Source organism: Harmonia axyridis, chromosome 5 (genome assembly GCF_914767665.1).
Source record: "Harmonia axyridis chromosome 5, icHarAxyr1.1, whole genome shotgun sequence".
NCBI classification, from domain to species: domain Eukaryota; kingdom Metazoa; phylum Arthropoda; class Insecta; order Coleoptera; family Coccinellidae; genus Harmonia; species Harmonia axyridis.
Window position 1 is genome coordinate 43,481,828 of NC_059505.1, and position 18,798 is coordinate 43,500,625.

General features: G+C 32.5%; 2 protein-coding genes across 5 annotated transcripts in view; both read right to left on the minus strand.

Moving 5' to 3' along the window:
• Positions 1-2,383: 2,383 nt before the first annotated feature.
• Positions 2,384-4,226, minus strand: LOC123681230 (cytoplasmic tRNA 2-thiolation protein 2). Its single transcript, XM_045619494.1, has 6 exons — positions 4,053-4,226; positions 3,718-3,992; positions 3,424-3,664; positions 3,210-3,345; positions 2,878-3,156; positions 2,384-2,816 (listed from the first exon to the last, which is right to left on the minus strand). Exons 1-6 carry the CDS (start codon positions 4,127-4,129, stop codon positions 2,658-2,660), a joined length of 1,167 nt encoding a protein of 388 aa, XP_045475450.1. The 5' UTR covers positions 4,130-4,226; the 3' UTR covers positions 2,384-2,657.
• A 1,917-nt stretch (positions 4,227-6,143) lies between these two features.
• The window catches only part of LOC123681232 (syntaxin-1A-like), a 43,554-nt gene continuing 30,899 nt past the window's right edge, over positions 6,144-18,798 (minus strand). Inside the window, exons 4-11 of one of the 4 annotated variants that reach the window (XR_006747665.1) lie at positions 18,485-18,559; positions 18,165-18,347; positions 16,865-16,938; positions 16,562-16,699; positions 14,768-14,878; positions 8,613-9,747; positions 8,191-8,278; positions 6,144-7,975 (exon numbers count right to left, since the gene is read on the minus strand). Coding sequence is in view for 3 of the 4 variants with exons in the window: in XM_045619495.1 (XP_045475451.1) it covers positions 8,195-8,278; positions 14,768-14,878; positions 16,562-16,699; positions 16,865-16,938; positions 18,165-18,347; positions 18,485-18,559 (665 nt within the window). In the remaining variant the exon portion in view is untranslated. Of the gene's footprint in view, positions 7,976-8,190; positions 8,279-8,612; positions 9,748-10,767; positions 12,335-14,246; positions 14,358-14,767; positions 14,879-16,561; positions 16,700-16,864; positions 16,939-18,164; positions 18,348-18,484; positions 18,560-18,798 lie in introns of those variants that run through there. The other 3 variants (XM_045619495.1, XM_045619496.1, XM_045619497.1) reach the window with 3 other exon arrangements.

Genomic DNA, 18,798 nt, shown 5'->3' on the forward strand with positions numbered 1-18,798 from the left:
CGTCTGAAATTATTCACACATTAAATAATAACTAGTTGATGTAAAAACTCCATTCGAAATTAGCCTAGGGCGTCAAAATTCAGAGTTGTCCTTTCACTCTTGATCAACAAAAAAACACATGTGTAAAAATTCAAAGTACCGAATAAAAATATATTATTGGAGAATATTCTTATCAATGAACCCAAATCCTTATGGTCCAGATTGAATAAATTATCAGTTTGAATAGGTGTATGTACTCAATTCTAATAAAAATAGGGAATTCGTCTATAAGCCATCTATCCGCACCTTACTGAACTAATTATTACCGCGGCCCAACTTTGATAGAATCCTGTAATTAGCTACCCTCACCAAATCCTTGTTTGAGCTATTCTTCGCAGATGGCACTACTGAATCCTAGAAAAAAGTCCTTTTGGGAAAATTTTACTAGGAGATTTTATGGCCGGATCTGCTTCAAAATTTGATTAAATGACGAAATCTCGATGCTCAATACCGATTTGCAATCAGATAATTCCTAGGAGCCTGTGAACCAAGATATCGTGCGTTTTGTGGGAGTTTTCTTGAAAAAAAAATTGGCTGCGGATGACATTCAAAATTTGGTTACATGCAGAATTTTCGATTCTGAATATTAGCCTACCATCGGTTTCTTCCTAGCACTTCCCAGAGGTGAGATATGGCCAATTTTGTAGAAAAATAGTGCTTTAAATATGTATACAAATTTTTCTGATCGAAATCGATGTCTGATTCGGAATGTACATCCTCGAAACTATCTAAATACACCATAAAAAGTTCAAATTCGATCGGTCGTATTTTTCGAAAAAACCAAGACTATAACCTTGGATATTTTTTCGCCAAAAAAAGTTTTTGATTCAGATCGACTCCAAAATTTGATGTAATAAAGTATTTTCCATGTAGAATTCCTATTTGCAATCAGTTCCTCCCTAGACGCCCCCAAATTTGAGTTATTTCGAATTTTGTGGGAACATCTTCAAGGGGGTTTAGACTGCCCTCTGTCCGCATCTTACGGAACTATTTTTTTCCGCGACCCAACTTAGATAGAATCCTGTAATTAGCTACCATCACCAAATCCTTGTTTGATCTATTCTTCGCAGATGGCACTACCATATCCTAGAAAAAGCCTCTTTGGGAAAATTTCACTAGGAGATTTTATGGCCGGATCTGCTTCAAAATTTGATTAAATGACGAAATCTCGATGCTCAATACCGATTTGCAATCAGATAATTCCTGGGAGCACTGTGAACCAAGATATCGAGCGTTTTGTGGGAGTTTTCTTGAAAAAAAAATTGGCTGCGGATGACATTCAAAATTTGGTTACATGCAGAATTTTTGATTCTGAATATACATCTACCATCGGTTCCTTCCTAGCACTTCCCAGAGTTGAGATATGGCCAATTTTGTAGAAAAATAGTGCTTTAAATGTGTATACAAATTTTTCTGATCGAAATCGATGTCTGATTCGGAATGTACATCCTCGAAACTATCTAAATACAGCATAAAAAGTTCGAATTCGATCGGTCGTATTTTTCGAAAAAACCAAGACTATAACCTTGGATATTTTTTCGCCAAAAAAATTTTTTGATTCAGATCGACTCCAAAATTTGTTGTAATAAAGTATTTTCCATGTAGAATTCCTATTTGCAATCAGTTCCTCCCTAGACGCCCCCAAAATTGAGTTATTTCGAATTTTGTGGGAACATCTTCAAGGGGCTTAGTCTGCCCTCTGGTGGCATAAATTTGAGACTTGAAGCATAGATAAACTGCCCCACAACCATAGTTGTGGGGCATCTATCAAGTTGCCCTCTATCTGCGTCTTACGAAACTATTTTTTAACATACCATCGGTATGTGCTTTAAATGTGTATACGAATTTTTCTGATCGGAATCGATGTCTAATTCGGAATCTACATCCTCGAAACCCTCTAAATACACCATAAAAAGTTCAAATTCGATCGGTCGTATTTTTCGAAAAAACCAAGACTTAGATGAATTTCGAAAAAAAAAAATTTGGCCTGAAAATTTGATAGAAGAAGCATTTCACCACTGCGAACACAAATCTGCAATCAGTTTGCCTCTAAAATGTCCCATTTTCTAGATATTTCGAGTTTTGTGAGAACATTCTCAAGTGGTTTGAGTCTACCCTCTGGTGGCACAAATCTGAATTGTAAAATTTAGTGGCGAATGAGTTTGCATAGTTATGGAATCTATTATATTTTTGGACTTGATTTATCGAATATTTATTTATCTCTTAGTCCACTCAAAGGTGGCATACTTTGAAATAGCGTGTTCTTTCACTGACAGTAAAGTGTTTGCAGATCTAAGATCCATACCAAAAATTCAAAATTAGGTTTTTATTTTACACTTTTGGATATGGGTATCTTTTTTTTATTTAATTTATTTATACATGTACAGTATGTAAATCATCAGTGTGTATCATCTTCTATTGAATAAAGATTTATACAAATCAACTAGATAGATAAAATTTATCAAAATTTTTCAAAAAGGTGCTTTCCATTTTTCCATATTTCCGATTATACAATTTAAATTTGTTGCAATCTGCAAAGTCAACTTCTGAGAGGACGCCAAATTGTGTCTCAGCCTAGGGCGGGAGTTTATTCTAATGACAGTCCTGTTTTCAATTAATTACAGCAAGAAGTTTTCAATTTTAGAACAGGAAAAGCAGATTCTTCTATCTACATTAGTACTTTCCATACTAACTAGTTCTTTTGAATCTGAAATCATGAATGAAAAGTCGACCGCTCTACTCGATGTTAATGTTTGCAGCGGAACTTCATTGGGACTCTACAAGAATAAAACACTCATATTAATTTTTTTGATACAAAAAGAGAAATAATAATTTTACCTGGCATATATAACATGTTTCCGCACCTTTCTTCTTGGAATTTACCATGCTAAGTTTATCTCCAGTTTTTAAGATTGTTGTAACTGTAGCTGGATAACTAGACTGGAGTTTGTCAACAAAATCCTCAATAAAATTCTGAATTGATGTAGTCGGAGGTTTTACAGAAAGAATAACAGGATCCAAATTGTGAAAATAATTGTATAAGGCCAACTCTTTTATATCAAACACCTTCAGTGGCCTCAAAATTTTCACATCTCCATCTCTATCATCACAAAAACCCTAAAAATTAAAACTTAGAAAAAAAAACTCGAGCTAATGATTACAATTCTCACTGTATTAGAAGGAATTTGGGAACCTCTTCCCAGAGCAACATCTGATAAAATTTGAGAAGCAATATCTGTTGATATTTCTGGTGAAAAAATGTATTTGCAGTTTAGTTTTTTAGCGGCTGATATCAATAATCGTCTCCTGCATAAGAAAAAGTAGTAAGTCTTTCAGAATTTAATATAAAACATGTAATTTATTTGGATCATTTGACCTACTCACCTATATATATTTTCCAAATCATTAACTAACGTCTCTGATGTTTTAAAGACCTTATCTACAACATTATTGTCTTGAGTATTGGACAACACATCTTCAATTTTGTCAGTTATGCAAACATCGTCAACTTTATAGTAATCGACCAGGGAGGAGAAAAAAATTGGAATTTGGAACCTCTTTACTTCATCGTTAATATTATTCAATATTAGGGATCGATTATTACCCTCTGGTATGTTGAATTGATCTGAAAACTTTTCTATTTCACTGCTCTATTACAGCAAGTTCAACTACACTTACCTTCTATGAACAGACAAATAGGAACAAATTTAATTTTTTTAGGTGTATCCACTTCTAATCCGGTTTTTATGAAATTCAGTAGAGATGTAGTAGGATGACCTCCTTTATAATCTATCAATATTCTATCTTTATCATTAATCAATCTATGTTTTCCCAGCAGTGCTCTAAATTTATGATCCGTACTAGCCATGAAACAATCTCTGCAATATGCATCTTTATTTCTGAGTAATATGTGCGGTTGGTTTTCTTTGCACTTATTACATTTATTAGGTACTCTGAAACAGAAATAGCATTTTAAAATAAAGTATCCAGATTAGTTTTAATTGAAGTCTAACATTTTTGTTTTTATTTTTGATATAGGCACTGAATTGCTCAAATCTTCTATATCACCAGCGTCATTGACACTGCACATTTTGGTAAGGATTAAGATAGAATTTTTAATAAACGTTGAAAATAATTATGTTTGAATTTTACTATCCAGTATCCATCGAAAGAGGAAAGAGGTTATGTTTACGAACATGTGTCACAGGTGCATGTTACGTTTGAACTACTTATTTGTCTAAATGAACTACTGAATGTTATCTTATAATCATTTTGAAAAGTACTATGAATTCCAATGAATTTTTTTTATTTTAAGAAAAGATATTAATTTAGAAGATAAGATTACCGCAGCTAAGTGAGTAGAATCCTGTAACGTATACGTCACTACCAAACCTTACTTCGAGCTGCTTTTCCTAGATGTCATCATATAATAAAATTTTGGAAAAAATCAGGTGGTTGCGCTTTATTTAAGCGTATCCGCCAAAAAACGTGAGGTATATTTCAAAATTTTGATTTTATTCAACAATTTTAGATAGAAAATTATCTTCTATTGAAGAAAGATTTATAGAAATCAACCAGATAGATAAAACTTACTAAAATTTTTTCAAAAAGATGTTTTCAATTTTTTCATTCGATTATACAATTCTTATCTTCCATACTGCAAAGTTGATTTCTGTTAGGGCAACAGTTTCGCTTACGAAGGCTGGGATAAAAGAATCAGATGAAAATTAAAAAAAATTCTTTTCTTGAAGATTTAATATTTTTATTTCCACTTCAATATTTATATTGGTTAAATTTATTGATAACTATTGTACAACATTCACAAGATAATTAAAATTGGCAATCTACAAATGAATAAACGATAGACTATAAAAACATTTTTCTGATATGCCATTTCAAATATTTATATTTTTATTGTCCTAAAGAATGTTCCCGCAATCAAAGACAAGCAATTTAGTTATATATACAATTTGATCAACATCTAATTTTGGATAAGCATTTGTGTTTCCATTATCTTGTGGATGAGTGCAAATTTTTATATTACAGTAAAAGGAGTGTGCAACTAGTTTCTAAAGGTCACAACACACGAGTGAGAAAGAGTAGACATTTCAAAATCAGTTTATTTTAAATAATTTTTTTTTCGAAATGGAAAGTATTTGAAATTTTTGATTTCTACCAAAGTCTTACCTAAAATGTCCATTTGGTTCGACTGATTTTGAGATGATCTCATTTCTCCTTTAATAGAAAAACAACAATAACACTTTTAACGGAGATTACATGCTGAAATGTGGCTAGCAACAACTAAGCTTTAATTTTCGATAGGAATGTTTTTGTGCTCATTGAGAATTTAAAAGGAATTACATTTATTGAATCACATCGATATCCTCTAGCTATCAGAATAATAAATAATTTACAAAAATATATTTGCAAATTTTTAGATTGGCCTTCATCAATAGTTCTCTAAATATTTACTTTATAGGCAATCTGCAGATTGTGATATTTTCTTGGGATAAATTATGCCTAAACTAATACTAATCTCGGATACTTCCAGCTGTAAAACAGAGATAGTTTGCTGTTGAAATATCAAGAGAAAAATTTGAAACCATTAGTGAAGACATTCTTAAATTTTTCACTTCATTATTTTCCAATATGTAGGTATTGTCACAATATTGACATTCAAAATTCATTTACTTCATGTGATTCAATTCTTAAGAACGTATCCTGAGAACATTCTAGAGAAAATGATAGCTAGAGGAATTTATAACTTCACATTTATGGAAAAATAAAATTTCAGACTCAACACGATATAAGTTCCACATACTACAGAAGTTAAAGGAATTAAAAACACCATATATTTGTAACAGTATGCTATTTTCATAATTACAATTTCATCAGAGATAAATCACTACATATTTTTTAAAAAGTTTAGTACAATCTCACTTAATTGTATCTGTTGATACAGGAAAATATTTTTTACAGATCTGAAGGATTTATTCGAATTGACAAATACTCGAAAATGGACTCGAAAATCACATTTCATCCCTATAATTATCGATAACAATAACAAATCTCTCTACTCAGAAAAACAACTAATAAAAACTGAATTAATCTACAAAACACTCAAGTATTTATTACAAATATTATCACATTATACTGATCACGAACTTCAATGAAATATATTTCATACAGTTTTTTTTTGGGTTAATCTTCAACTACCACAAACTAGATGTGATTTTCTTGTGATTTTGGCCCATTATATGATGGATTGTTTTGATTTTTTCGGTATAATGTCAAATAGAATAATTTCTACGGTTTCATTTGATTATTTTGTAGTATTTTTCTACTTAGGAGATAAAAGTTTAGATTTTCGAAAAAAAGATCAGGAAATAATTCAACACATTAGGAATATTATCACATTATACTCATCAAATCATGAAATTCAATGAAATATATTTCACACCAAAGAGTGGGATTAATTTTCGACTATTGCAAACTAGATGTGATTTTGGCCCATTTCCATTGGAGCTAACATTATAGAACTATTTTCTTCTTCAAATTTGAATTCTAAACCAATGACTGTCTATGGATTTCTAAATACCCAGGTTCAGTATAAAATTGTCTAATAAGTATACAAATATAATGACGTTAAAGACTCTTCATTTAATACTTAGAGATCAATCGAAAGCCTACGTAATATCCAAATCAATATAAACACGGGGATTAACTACAGGGTGGTTGAAAGGTTGCTTGAAGGGTTTTGTTTTAGAGGAAGACGACATGTGTTTTTTAGGGTGTACATGGGGTGTTTTTACTATTTTTTTACACGATATGTGAGTCTACAATTTAGTAATAATGATATGTTGACGAGTGAATCAGAAAATTTTCATGAACCTTTTTTCCTACAGTCCTCAATTATTAGCATACCTTTATTGTACGAAGAATGTACAGGCTGAATAATACGAATTCAGTAAGAACAGCCGATGTGTTTGAATGAACTATTCTTGTCTTCCTTGATATTGAATTTATTAAATAATGCTATATGAACACTTCTGTACATTGTACACCACAGGCCGAAGTGCAATATAGCCTTTTAGAGCCTTTTTGCACAAAGGAGTACCCAAAATCATACATCAAGAAAAAATCCACCTAGCTAATTTTTTCGAAAATGTATTTTTCAAACAGGTACTGCCGTTCAAAGAGTTAGGCCATACAATCTGCTGATTGTACTGGAAAATTTTTGCGTAACTAACAATGAGAATATTACAGCATTGAGCTAAAATCTAATAATGAATAATTACAAACTAGAATATTAATACATTTTTTCCTGTATTTACAGTGTTCATACGAGATAATGTGAAGGCAGTGTGTTGTCAATTCGATATGTTGAAATTATCCACGTTTTTCACTTCTTACTGCAGTTACCGAAACTTCGAATACATAATCATTATTCTCCCAATTTCATTAAACTCGTATTTTTTTTTCGTTTTTAGATCAATGCTGAATATCCAGAAATTAGTCGAATGTGCTGAACATTTGCAGAATCGATATTTGGCATACGTTTTTATGAAATCAATCTCGGAAATGAGGATCTTACTTCTTTCTGTACAGTATTAAATGCTTTCAGCGAAAATATATCATGAATAAGAAGTAAATGATTTAAATTTTTAATATCACACATTTTTCAAATCAACATTTATTGCTATAGTAAACGTTTGTTCTTAAATATTTTCTTTTATATTAGTTAACCTAACCTACATAGAACTACAAGATCTGCATACAATCAACTATGTTTGAATTGATTCTTTCTTTAAATAATGATTGAACTTCGATTATGACCCCAACAATTAAACAATGCCAATTTCGCAATTGACAAGAAGCAATTTTTCGTTACTAGGCCCTTATTCGACCAAACAACAGCAATCCTTCAGCGAAGTACCTGAAGAAAAAAAGATTATATTAAAAACTCATCTGTAAGCTTCTAATATTCAAGAATTCACTAAGTTTTCAATAGGGAGCTTTTTACAAATATCCAGGTAGAAAATACGAGTGGAATCACTCATGGTTCTATTCGTGTACCCACTCTATTGTTTAGAAAGCTACCCGGAGGGGGTAGGAATGTGATTTTACCATTAGAATTGTCGTTCAACTCACCAGCTTATATAATTCCAAGGTATCCTCCAATAGTACAGGTGATAATCAATCCCAAAATTGTTAAACAAACAAGGATCATAATTTTCTTCTGTAGACATAAAAATCACAAGGTTTATATCACTCGTTTTTCAAGTCAAATGGTTATAATTTACTCCACATTTGTGCATTTGTCACTCAACAATGTGCAAGGGGGAACATTTTTTGATTTTATTTCATCTAGTTGGTCTTTTTGATGTCGGGGTCGAGTATTTTGAAGTGTGCTTATGTTTTACGAGTGTAAAGTGTACAAATGTGTGTAAAGTGTGGACTGAATGTGAGCGTTAGTGTATATGAGTGTTATTATTTGTCCTGTATTTGAAAAAAAAATATCAACGGTTTTATTTGGAAAAGGTTAATCATTATAACTTTTCAAAATTACTTACCATTTGTATGTTGACTAATCCAATGAAATTCAATCAAACACTATTTCAAGAAGAAACCTATAATACTGAACCAAAGTGACCAAATATTCAATAACATAATCAGTACAATCTAATATATTTTAAATGATGCATTGAAGACTCATATTTTTGAAGCTTATCGAAAGGAAACTGTTAGGCACAAATAATATTAATATTAAGCATCATTGCATCAAATAATCTCTGGATAACTGTTGTAATAGATACAATAATAAAAAAAAAATTGTACATCTTTACATATGAGAAGAATCCAATACACATCTATATAAATTTGATTTCAAACAATTTTTCCTACTCTTGTATGAACTTTTGGTAATTTTTGCGTATATTTTATATACATTCTGCAGAGTGGCAACTTACCAAAAGCTTCATCTGAAAATTTGATAATATATTTTTCTACTTATATTTTTAAATTCATTACAATTTGTTTTACATGATTGCAATTTACTGAGATCAATGAAAGCCGCTTCGTTCGAAGAATTTATGACTATCATCAGAAAATTTATACAATTTCCAAATCAAACCCAGAACTTAACTTCACCTAAATAGAATTAAAAAAAGAGAAATAATATTAAAAAATCTTGTGTGTATTTATATTATTTTAAGTGTAATTTTTGGCACTATCTCTGGTGGTTTGGGAAACAAAACAACTAATCATTAACAGTTATTATTTAATTTTCAGAAATATATTTTTAAATTTTTGGAATATTGTCCCTTATAGTGAATATTGTCCAGGCTCTTTGAAATATCATTTACAGATTTGGCAAGCAAGCAAAAATTTCCTTTTTGGTATGGGAGCATATAAGAAAAATTGCTCTATTTATATAATACAAATAAATCAGCAGTATTAAATACTAAATTTTCAAATTTTCTCAAGCAAAAAATTTATCTTGATGTGATAATGTGTAACTAGTGTAATGTTTGTATTGCTTGTGTTGATTTTTTTGTGTAGTTTAGAATTGTCGGTTTCAAGATAAACTGTTTGCTTTTTCTTTACTCACGATATCAATGGAATTTAACCTCCTTTTAGCCTTGCATAAATTGCACTAGCAAGGATAAATATTACCACTGATGCGCAGACTAGCATTATGATTTTCTTCTGCAGACATAGAAGGAAAACAGAGTTAGAAAAATTTTAGTTAGCATGCGAAATAGTTTTTTTTTATACACTTTTACCTTTCTAAATATTGGCACAGTTTTGTTATTAAAATTTTCAAATAGATAAACGACTAATCCAAAAATATCTATAATTTTTTTTAGTGCCACCGATTTTATATGGATATTGACATTTGATTTTGGTGTAAATAAGGTGTTACCTCAGAGTAATAAACATAGATAGAGGGAGCATATGTCATTTTCAGTAAGCAAATTTTGTCCCCAACATGAACTATCAAATTTGACATGAAGCGCGCGGAAATGAAAACATATCAGTGATAGGATATTTCACTCAATTCGCGAGTTTCTCCACAAAGAATGCAATTCTTATGTGTCTAGTGAATCAACGTTCCATATTAACTGAAAATATATTGAAATAAATACCTAAATATATCAGAAATTCAGAAAACAAACTTCAAGCGCGCCAAACGACGTGAAACAACCGATGACACTAGGAGAGCAAAAGTTGCCAAACCTTGAATTTCAGCAGGTAGATACAGAAAATAATATATTCTGCGTATTATAAATTCGACAATTAGGAAAAATATCGTATTCCAAATTGGCATATTTAATCAGGAATTACTCAAATAAATCTATGTCATTCCATATATTATACATTCATAACGATATAGTAAAATTGTGGATTTGAAAATTCGACAACGTAATCTAACCATGTTGGGGACATGTAAAAATTGCGTATACTTCCTTGATCTATGTTTATTACTCTATGGGTGTTACTTATAGTCAAATGTTGTATGTTTATTATGTGCACCATAAATTAACTATTTTACTGTTATTTTTTTCCATTTTTGCACAAAATTGAAACATAGTCTAATAAAATTTTCATATCATAAAAAAATCTCATCTATAGCTACTGACTACCAGTAACACCTCAAAATAATTCCAATAAGGTTGTATGTATGTTGTAACTGAAGGCCGAAGGATAAATAAAAGAGAATAACCAAACATTATAAAATTAAATTTAATATTTAATAAATAAAATACAATTAATAAATCTCAGGACTAATGGTGCAAACAAGGATAAAAATTGATTTCAAATTAATCGTAGCAAGTGGGACAAGTCATTATTTGGCATTTCATTCACATGATTTTCATCAATAAATCATAAAAAATTCTTATATGTAACAATAACTCCGATATATACATATATAATTGATATGATAATTAAGACTTGAGTGAGTATTGCAGGCAGAAGAATGCTGGGATTATTTGTGAGATTTTTTTTCTTCGGAAATCACATAAAGTTTAAAATCACAAAGCTCGGCTTATCACTCTAAAACATTCAGGCTCCTGCCCTAATTTAAAGCACAATAGTAAAACGAATAAAATTGAGCTCGAAATCAAATTCTTAAAACATATTTATATATTTTCCTGCCTCCAAATAATAAATAATATAAATAAATTTTAAATTTGGCAGAGTCCCTGATAAAAAAAACAAAACTAAATCATTTAGCTACTTGAAAATACTCTGAAATATTCACAAAAATATACATCATCGTTATAATATATATTAAACACAACAAGGTTAAAATCTTCAGTAAATTTTCAGCCAAAACTAGGACATAATATATTATATTGCACAATAAGTTCTATGGTTTCGAGATGACAGGAAGTAAATCGAAACGGTTTATTTATTGCTAGGTTATGCCTCTCATATCCACAAATATACTTAATGCAGACATTTCTTGTTATAGTACTTTAATAATTTTTTGAAAATTCCAACACATTCTATTTAAGTAACTCTTAAGTGGGTGAAGAAACACAGTTTCTTCATTAGTACCAACATACGGTATCTAAAGACATCTGTCTGGAGACATTTTCACATATGAATCACATGTGCCTTGAATTGATACAAGTTTGAAATGGATTGCTACAATCCAAATCACAGAGCCAAACATGTCTTTGGTACAAAGATGAAAATTTCAGTGTTAAATCGAATTGCTATCAATTGAAAGCACAGGTACAAATTGACCCCTTGTAAAAGTCGATACTTGATTTTTTTATCAAAGGAAACATTAATATTTTTCGATAATTCCAACACATTCTGTTCAAATAACTCTCAAGTCGAGTACAGAAACACAGTTTGTTTTTCGGTACCAACACAAGGTACCTAAATGTTACTGTTTGACATGTGCCTTAAATTGATGATGACATTAGCCGATAAGGTCTGGCAAGATCTTAGGTACGTATATAGAATGTTTAGAAAGTGAATTGATGTTGAATTTACAAGATGAGGGGGGGTCAATTGAAAGCACATGATCGTACAGACTGACTCCAATGGAAATGACGTTGCTACGTAAGAACTTTCGGTCTCTCTTGAAGGGAACATATGAGACACAAGTATTTCAGTAGAATTCACTATTTTTCTTCCTACGGTTACCCGCTTTTGATGCGACTTAACAGGCTTGGAGGAGAGTTTTAGGATTGGGCTTTTAGGGTAGAAACGACCATAAAATGGCAATTAATATGATGATAGCTATTACGAGGCAGATAATTAGCAGGATCTTTTTCTGTGAACAGACAAAAACGAAAAGAAAATAAATGTAATGCTGATGGTAGGAACGTAAAAGAGCAAGGTCGACGGAGATGACATCTACAAGCAGTTTACATGGATCGTATACAATAATTTAAAAAATAAAACGACCTTGCCCGAATCAAATTGACGATGCTAGATTGCCAGGGATTGCAAACAAAAATAGACAATAATATTTCTCCGAATTAATGGAATGAATTCAAGAAAATAACTGAAAATATCCAAGAAAACTTATCAACAGAGAAATAGTATTGTCGTTTATCTTCGGCATGCATTGATATCTAGTCGATAACAACCTAGATGTGACCTAGTCTAAAATGGACATTTTCAACTAAAGTGTGAGGCTGAAATGTCCAAAATTGCAGTACTTCAAAATAATTATAATCATGTATGAATTTTATTGAACAGTAAACTGAAAAATAAAATAACAAATCTAGTTTATGAGATACAGGATAATTGCTTTTAAAACTATAAAAGGCGCATATAATATAGTAAGAGCCTCGGCAACAAATGATAAATCTTGGATGTGTACAGGGTGTTAGTGAATAAATGCAACAAACTTTATATAATCACATATAATAATATACATACAGGGCATTTCTGAATTGGAAGTACAAAGAAAAATGACACGATTTCTCAGATAATTTCAAGAAAAAAAATCTTATAAACATGGGCCCGCAATTATTTTGTTTTTGAGAAACAGGGTGTTAAATTTTTATTTTTTTTTTTCAAGTATTTTTTTCTCATAGCACCCTCCCTCTACAAGATATTCAACTCAAATTTGGCATAAACATTCCAATTTAAAGTTTTCATCATGCGATATGCTAGTTTTTAATGCAAATCTACAGGGTGATATTTTTTCTGGAGCAGTACTCGTTTCTTTTCTCCAGAACTTTTTTTTGGTGGCCCACTGCTTGTTTAGAAAAATGTAAAAAGAAACTTTTTTTTATCTGCTACCGATTTTGAGAAAAAATGTCAATTAATTGTCCAGTAATCCCCAGGAAAATCCAAATTCTTATAAAGATCCAGTTAGTAAAATGTGATGAATAAATTAATTATATTTTTTGGTACTAATTTATCCAACCTGCAACAAAGATTAATAAAGATTCGATAAACTGGTATAATCATCACAAAAGAGTAGGACTATAAGAAACACCCTGTATCTCGAAATCATAGCGTTTGCGGGCCCATGTTTAAGGTTTTTTTTCTTGAAATTACCCAAGGAATCTCTCATTTTCCTTTGTACCTTCAATTCAGGAACACCCTGCATACAAGTTTGTGTATCTTGGGTTGCCTACAATCGCTATATTATATTCTGTAGTTCTTGATCTGTGGCTCCATGAATATGTCAAGTTAGAAAAGAGGTTATGATATGTGTGTGCTGAAGATTGAACCGCAAGTGCAATTGTGTTGTAAGCGGTTCTAATTTTGAATGTAATTATTTTTTTATGCTCTGAAAGTTGTAGTATCCATTCACTAACACCCTGTATTCATTTAATGGAATCTACCAGCTCTATTGATCTATTGGCTTTGTGGATCAAAAGGCTCACTTACCAGCAAGTCAAATACCAAGATTTGTTATCTTAAGTGAACAAAAACATGGTTTACCCCAAATAAAGCTACTGTATCTCTTAAACCAGACCCCGACAGATCGAAAACACCCGTCTTGGGCCGAGATCAGTCTCTCACATCTAGACCTACGTATAAAAGGCGAGCTGGCGAATCTAGCATCCAGTTACAACACAAAAATAAGAAAAAACAACCAAAGGAGATAGACAGAAACAACACGAGATCAACATCGAAAAGATGACAGCAACTAAGCGACACGTTGGTGCTGGTATTTTGGAGGTTAGGGTAAGGGGGGAAGAACCAAGGTCGTGGTGACCTACCTTCCTAGCCTTGGTCTGGTATATTGCCGCCGTCTTCAACTCCGACCTTCCGGACACTACGTGGTTCTCTGCCTGGCCCACGTGGTACTCTATCCTGTCCACCAGGTCTCCCTAAGGGGGTGGCGGAGGAGTGTCGAGAGGGGAAGGAGTATGTACAGGTGACGCAAGGATGGCGTGGGGGCGGGGCGTTGGGTTAATGCGGATAGAAACACAAAAAGAGAGAGAAAAAACACCAAAAAGAACAGCCCAACCAACATCCATATAAATACATATAGAAGTACCATAGAGTACCCATCGATAGTAAAAAAACAGACAGAGAGTGACAAAGGCACGTTAGTAATATACATTAAAAACCATTTAGAGAAAATGCAAACAAAGCAACAGTTTTCAAAACGTGTGAGGAGGTTGGGGGAGGTACAAATGAAGGTAGTCGGTGAGGTGGGGAAAGAACGAAACATAAAAAAATTAAAAGCGGAAATACTGTGACATCTTAAAAAACTAGTAAGTAGGTTTTGACTCACCCGCCTGGCTTTACTTTGGTATTTTAATGCTTTCTTGGTGTCTTGGGTGGCGGTTTGTACGTAGTCGACCGCGTGTTCGACGTGATATTCGATACGGTCTATCATCTCACCCTAAAATAGCCCAGGAAGAGAGGTTAGCATTCGTGGTTAGTAAGCCATGAGAGTGTCATTAAAGAAAAAACTTAGATCTGAGAGATTCGGATAGCTCTATGATCGTTAAGTGTTTTGAAGTTATCAGCCATCAGAGAGCTATCTGAATCTCTACGTTAGTGTTAACGAAAATGCACAAAATATAATACAACCAAGAAATACTGAAGAGAGGCGATCAGAGTTGGAACAAGAAAATATTCAACCTATCTATAAAGTGTCAGCACAATTCTATGGTTCTATTGACAGCAGATAAGTGTCATATTTAAGAAGATTGCATACATTCCATGTGAATTAAATAATAATTCAAAACATAATGTTAAAACCGATTGAAATAGATAAAATGTATTGTAAAACAACTGCTGATAAAAACAGAGTACAAACAGTAAACTTTCAGTGAACTGGCGTTAATTTTAGGTTATGATATCTCCACTAAGCTTGAAAATTGTAATGCCTATTTTATTGAGAGGTGAATATGTATGCCTTCTGAAATATCTTTTATAGATGTACACTTGGCACTTTATAGACAGGTTAGTATAGTGGCCCCATTCTCATAAGACACAAATCCAATGTTATTTACATATTGATCGGCGCCATCTACACACCGCAGCCCGAAATAATTTCTAATTTAATTTTTTTTCTCGTTATCTCTTCGAAAAGTTAATCAAGTGCGCCCAATTAAGTGTAATTCTATTCGAGTGTCTAAATTGAGTTCGAATTCTTTAATCCTCTGTGCTGCGATTACCCAAAATTGATGTTGAATTACGTTAGGATAATAAGTTTGGGACGTGGCAACTTCGATTAAAACGATTAGAGACATTTATCATCGAATTTAAAAGAAATATTGAAAACAATTAGGAGAAAAATCACTATCAATTGCATGAAATTTGGCACTAAAATCGAATACAGTTTGGTATTGGTCTCGAGAATTAGATCTACGATTTTTGAAGGCTTAAAAAAAACAATTAAGAATATATTCACAACTAATGAACGGAAAGTAATGAATTTTTATCTGTAATTCTCAAGGTTTGTTTATTATCCCTAATTATTCACCATGTTATTGAGGAAACCTTCCAATGTTACACACAAGTTCAATTCCATGCTGATTAGAGGAATAGAAATAAAGAAACCAACTAGAACCAGGGCTATTTAAGAGTTTTGCATTTCTTTGACAAATTAATTAGAGTTTCGATCAAATACTATCAAAATTGAATAAGACTAAAACGAAATGAATTAAATACAAAATAAAAATTGTTCGAAATGATGAAATAATCAAAAAATGTTTTTTTTTTTATGTCAACCTATATTTAGACGTTCTTCAAAAAATTAATCATAATCATAATTCTATAAACTTGAGCATTAATACAAATGCTTATTTGAATAAAATAGTTCAAGGTTCGATCAACCTAATTGAAGCGAAAAAAGATATGTAGTGTCGAATTAAAAACAACAAAACTGTTCACAAAAATTCTTGAATCCAAGCTTCTTTTGTACTTCAATACTAAAATTACTTTAATCGTTGCCAAGAAATTCAATAACTTAAGTGATAAGAGATATTGTGAAGCCTCGAACAGAGCCATGGGGCACTCCGCGGATTCTTTCGATTCGCGATAATAAAAACCGTGGAGATCGAACCACCGTACATACCTGATTCTCCACCAACATCGCCATGTCCATGAACATGTCATGGAGCTCCCTGATGGAGTTTTCTAATTTGATGATGTCAGCGTGTCTGGCTTCTATGTCGGCCAGCGTTTGTTTCGCCTGCTGGGTCTCCATTATAATCTGCGGAAAATTCAGTCGATCATCAACGAGTCCTCTTTCTCTCCTACATTATAGCCGAAAATACATATACGAGGTTCGGTCAGAAAAAATAAGTATAGTATGAACATGAACAAGGACTATCCTGCTTTTTTTTCCAACCAGACCGCGTATCAGTGGGATACCTACACCTTGAGTAAATACAGCGGGGTTGCCCTGTTCTAACATTTCCTCAAGCTCTTCATTTGTTGTTTGTCTGCCGGCTGTAAACAAAACAGATAGTATCAGTTTAGTTTGCAGAGAACGATTGAAAAAACCAGTTTGTGACTGGTTTCGAAAAGAAAAAATAACAGGAGTTGTCTACAGACTACAGACATTAGGAGCGTTCAGAATTGGTCTCGGTTTTACATTTAGTACAGTTCTGAACGATTACTGTTGTATTTGGAAAGAATAATGGAATAAGAAACCAGTTTGGAATCGGTCAAGTCCAACTATCTAAATTAAGAAAGGATCGATTAGTTTGAAAGTTTTAAACAGGTTTGGAACCTATGTTCAGTTCAGTCAAAACTGGTTCTGAACGATTAATGTATTGGGCATTTTGGAAGTGTTCAGAACTGATTCGGAACCAGTTTGGATCAGTTTAGAGCGTTCTGAACTGTTTTAGGGCCGATGTTTAGTCCAGGTCAGGACTGTTTTTGAACGAATAATGATGTTAATGTGTTGCGAAACTAAAACTAAACGAACCGTTGGTCATTTTGGAAGTGTTCACAACCGATTCAGCTCTGAACACTATCTCATTGAATAAATAACAGAACATATTCCACATACATCGTAATTAGTTTAGGGCCTATGTTCAGTCCAGTTCAAAACTGGTTCTGAACGAAAAACAACGTTAATGTATTGTGAAACTAAAAATTAACATCCTATCGGACTTTTCAGAACTGATGCAGGACAAGTATGGAAATTATTAGGACAATACAATTGAATGAAAGATGGAGAATGTTCCAAATACTATCTGGATCAGTTTAGGGCGTTCTGTTTCAGGACAGATGTTCAGTTCAGTTCAAGACTGGTTCTGAACGTATAATAATGTCAATGTATTGGGAAACTAAGACTGAACGAATTGTTGGTCATTTTGGAAGTGTTCAGAACTGATTCAGCTCTGAACACTTTCTCATTGAATAAATAACAGAACATATTTCACATACTATCTAAATTAGTTTAGGGCCGATGTTCAGTCCAGTTCCTTTCAGAACTGATTCGGGACAAGTTTAGAAATTACTAGGCCAATTAAATTATCTTATTGAATAAATTTTCCACATACTTTTTGCATCAGTTTTAGGCGTTCTGAACTGGTTCAGGACTGATATTCAGTCCAGTTCAAAACCAGTTCCGAACGCCAGACGATCAAAATCTCAGAATCTGTGCAGTTTCAAGGAAATTTGAAAGACGTTGAATGAATTCTTAAAAAAAAACAATCTCAACTTACTGATTTCTAACTGCCTCTGTATCCTGGCCTTACACCGTTCCCTGTAATCGGTCTGGGTCCTGTTGTACTCCGTCATGACCTCCACGAACTTCCTGGATAGTGTTGAATGCTGGGTTTTTCTTATCCTCAGGTCGGCCGACGATTTGTTAGTTTGTTCCTCTTGTTCTATACTGTGTTCGATGTCTGAAAAATAGCAACGGACGATATGAACGGATAGCAGGGGAAAAACCCAGATAGTAAAACGTTTGTCCTCGTCAATGGATTTGCTGTTTTTTTTTTTTTGTTGATTGATGAGAACGATCTGATCAAAGCTTACTTACTCTTTAGTTTCAAGCGGACTTTGTTGGCAGTTTTCTTTATTTCGGCCATAAGGTCTTCCTGTTCTTGTTTCGTTTCTGTAAAAGAGATGATTCGAATTAAAACCTTTCAACAATAGACTATGATCAATTATGAGTAACATATAAATCATAATTATTGAAAAAAACCTTTGAGAATTTTCGAATATTTCAGACAGAAACGAAGATATAGCGGAATATTTGCAAAAGTAATTTTTCAGAGACGCCCTGTAACTCGAGAATGAATCAATATTTCTATGATCTGCTTCCTGATACCTTATTATTTCGAAAAAAAATTG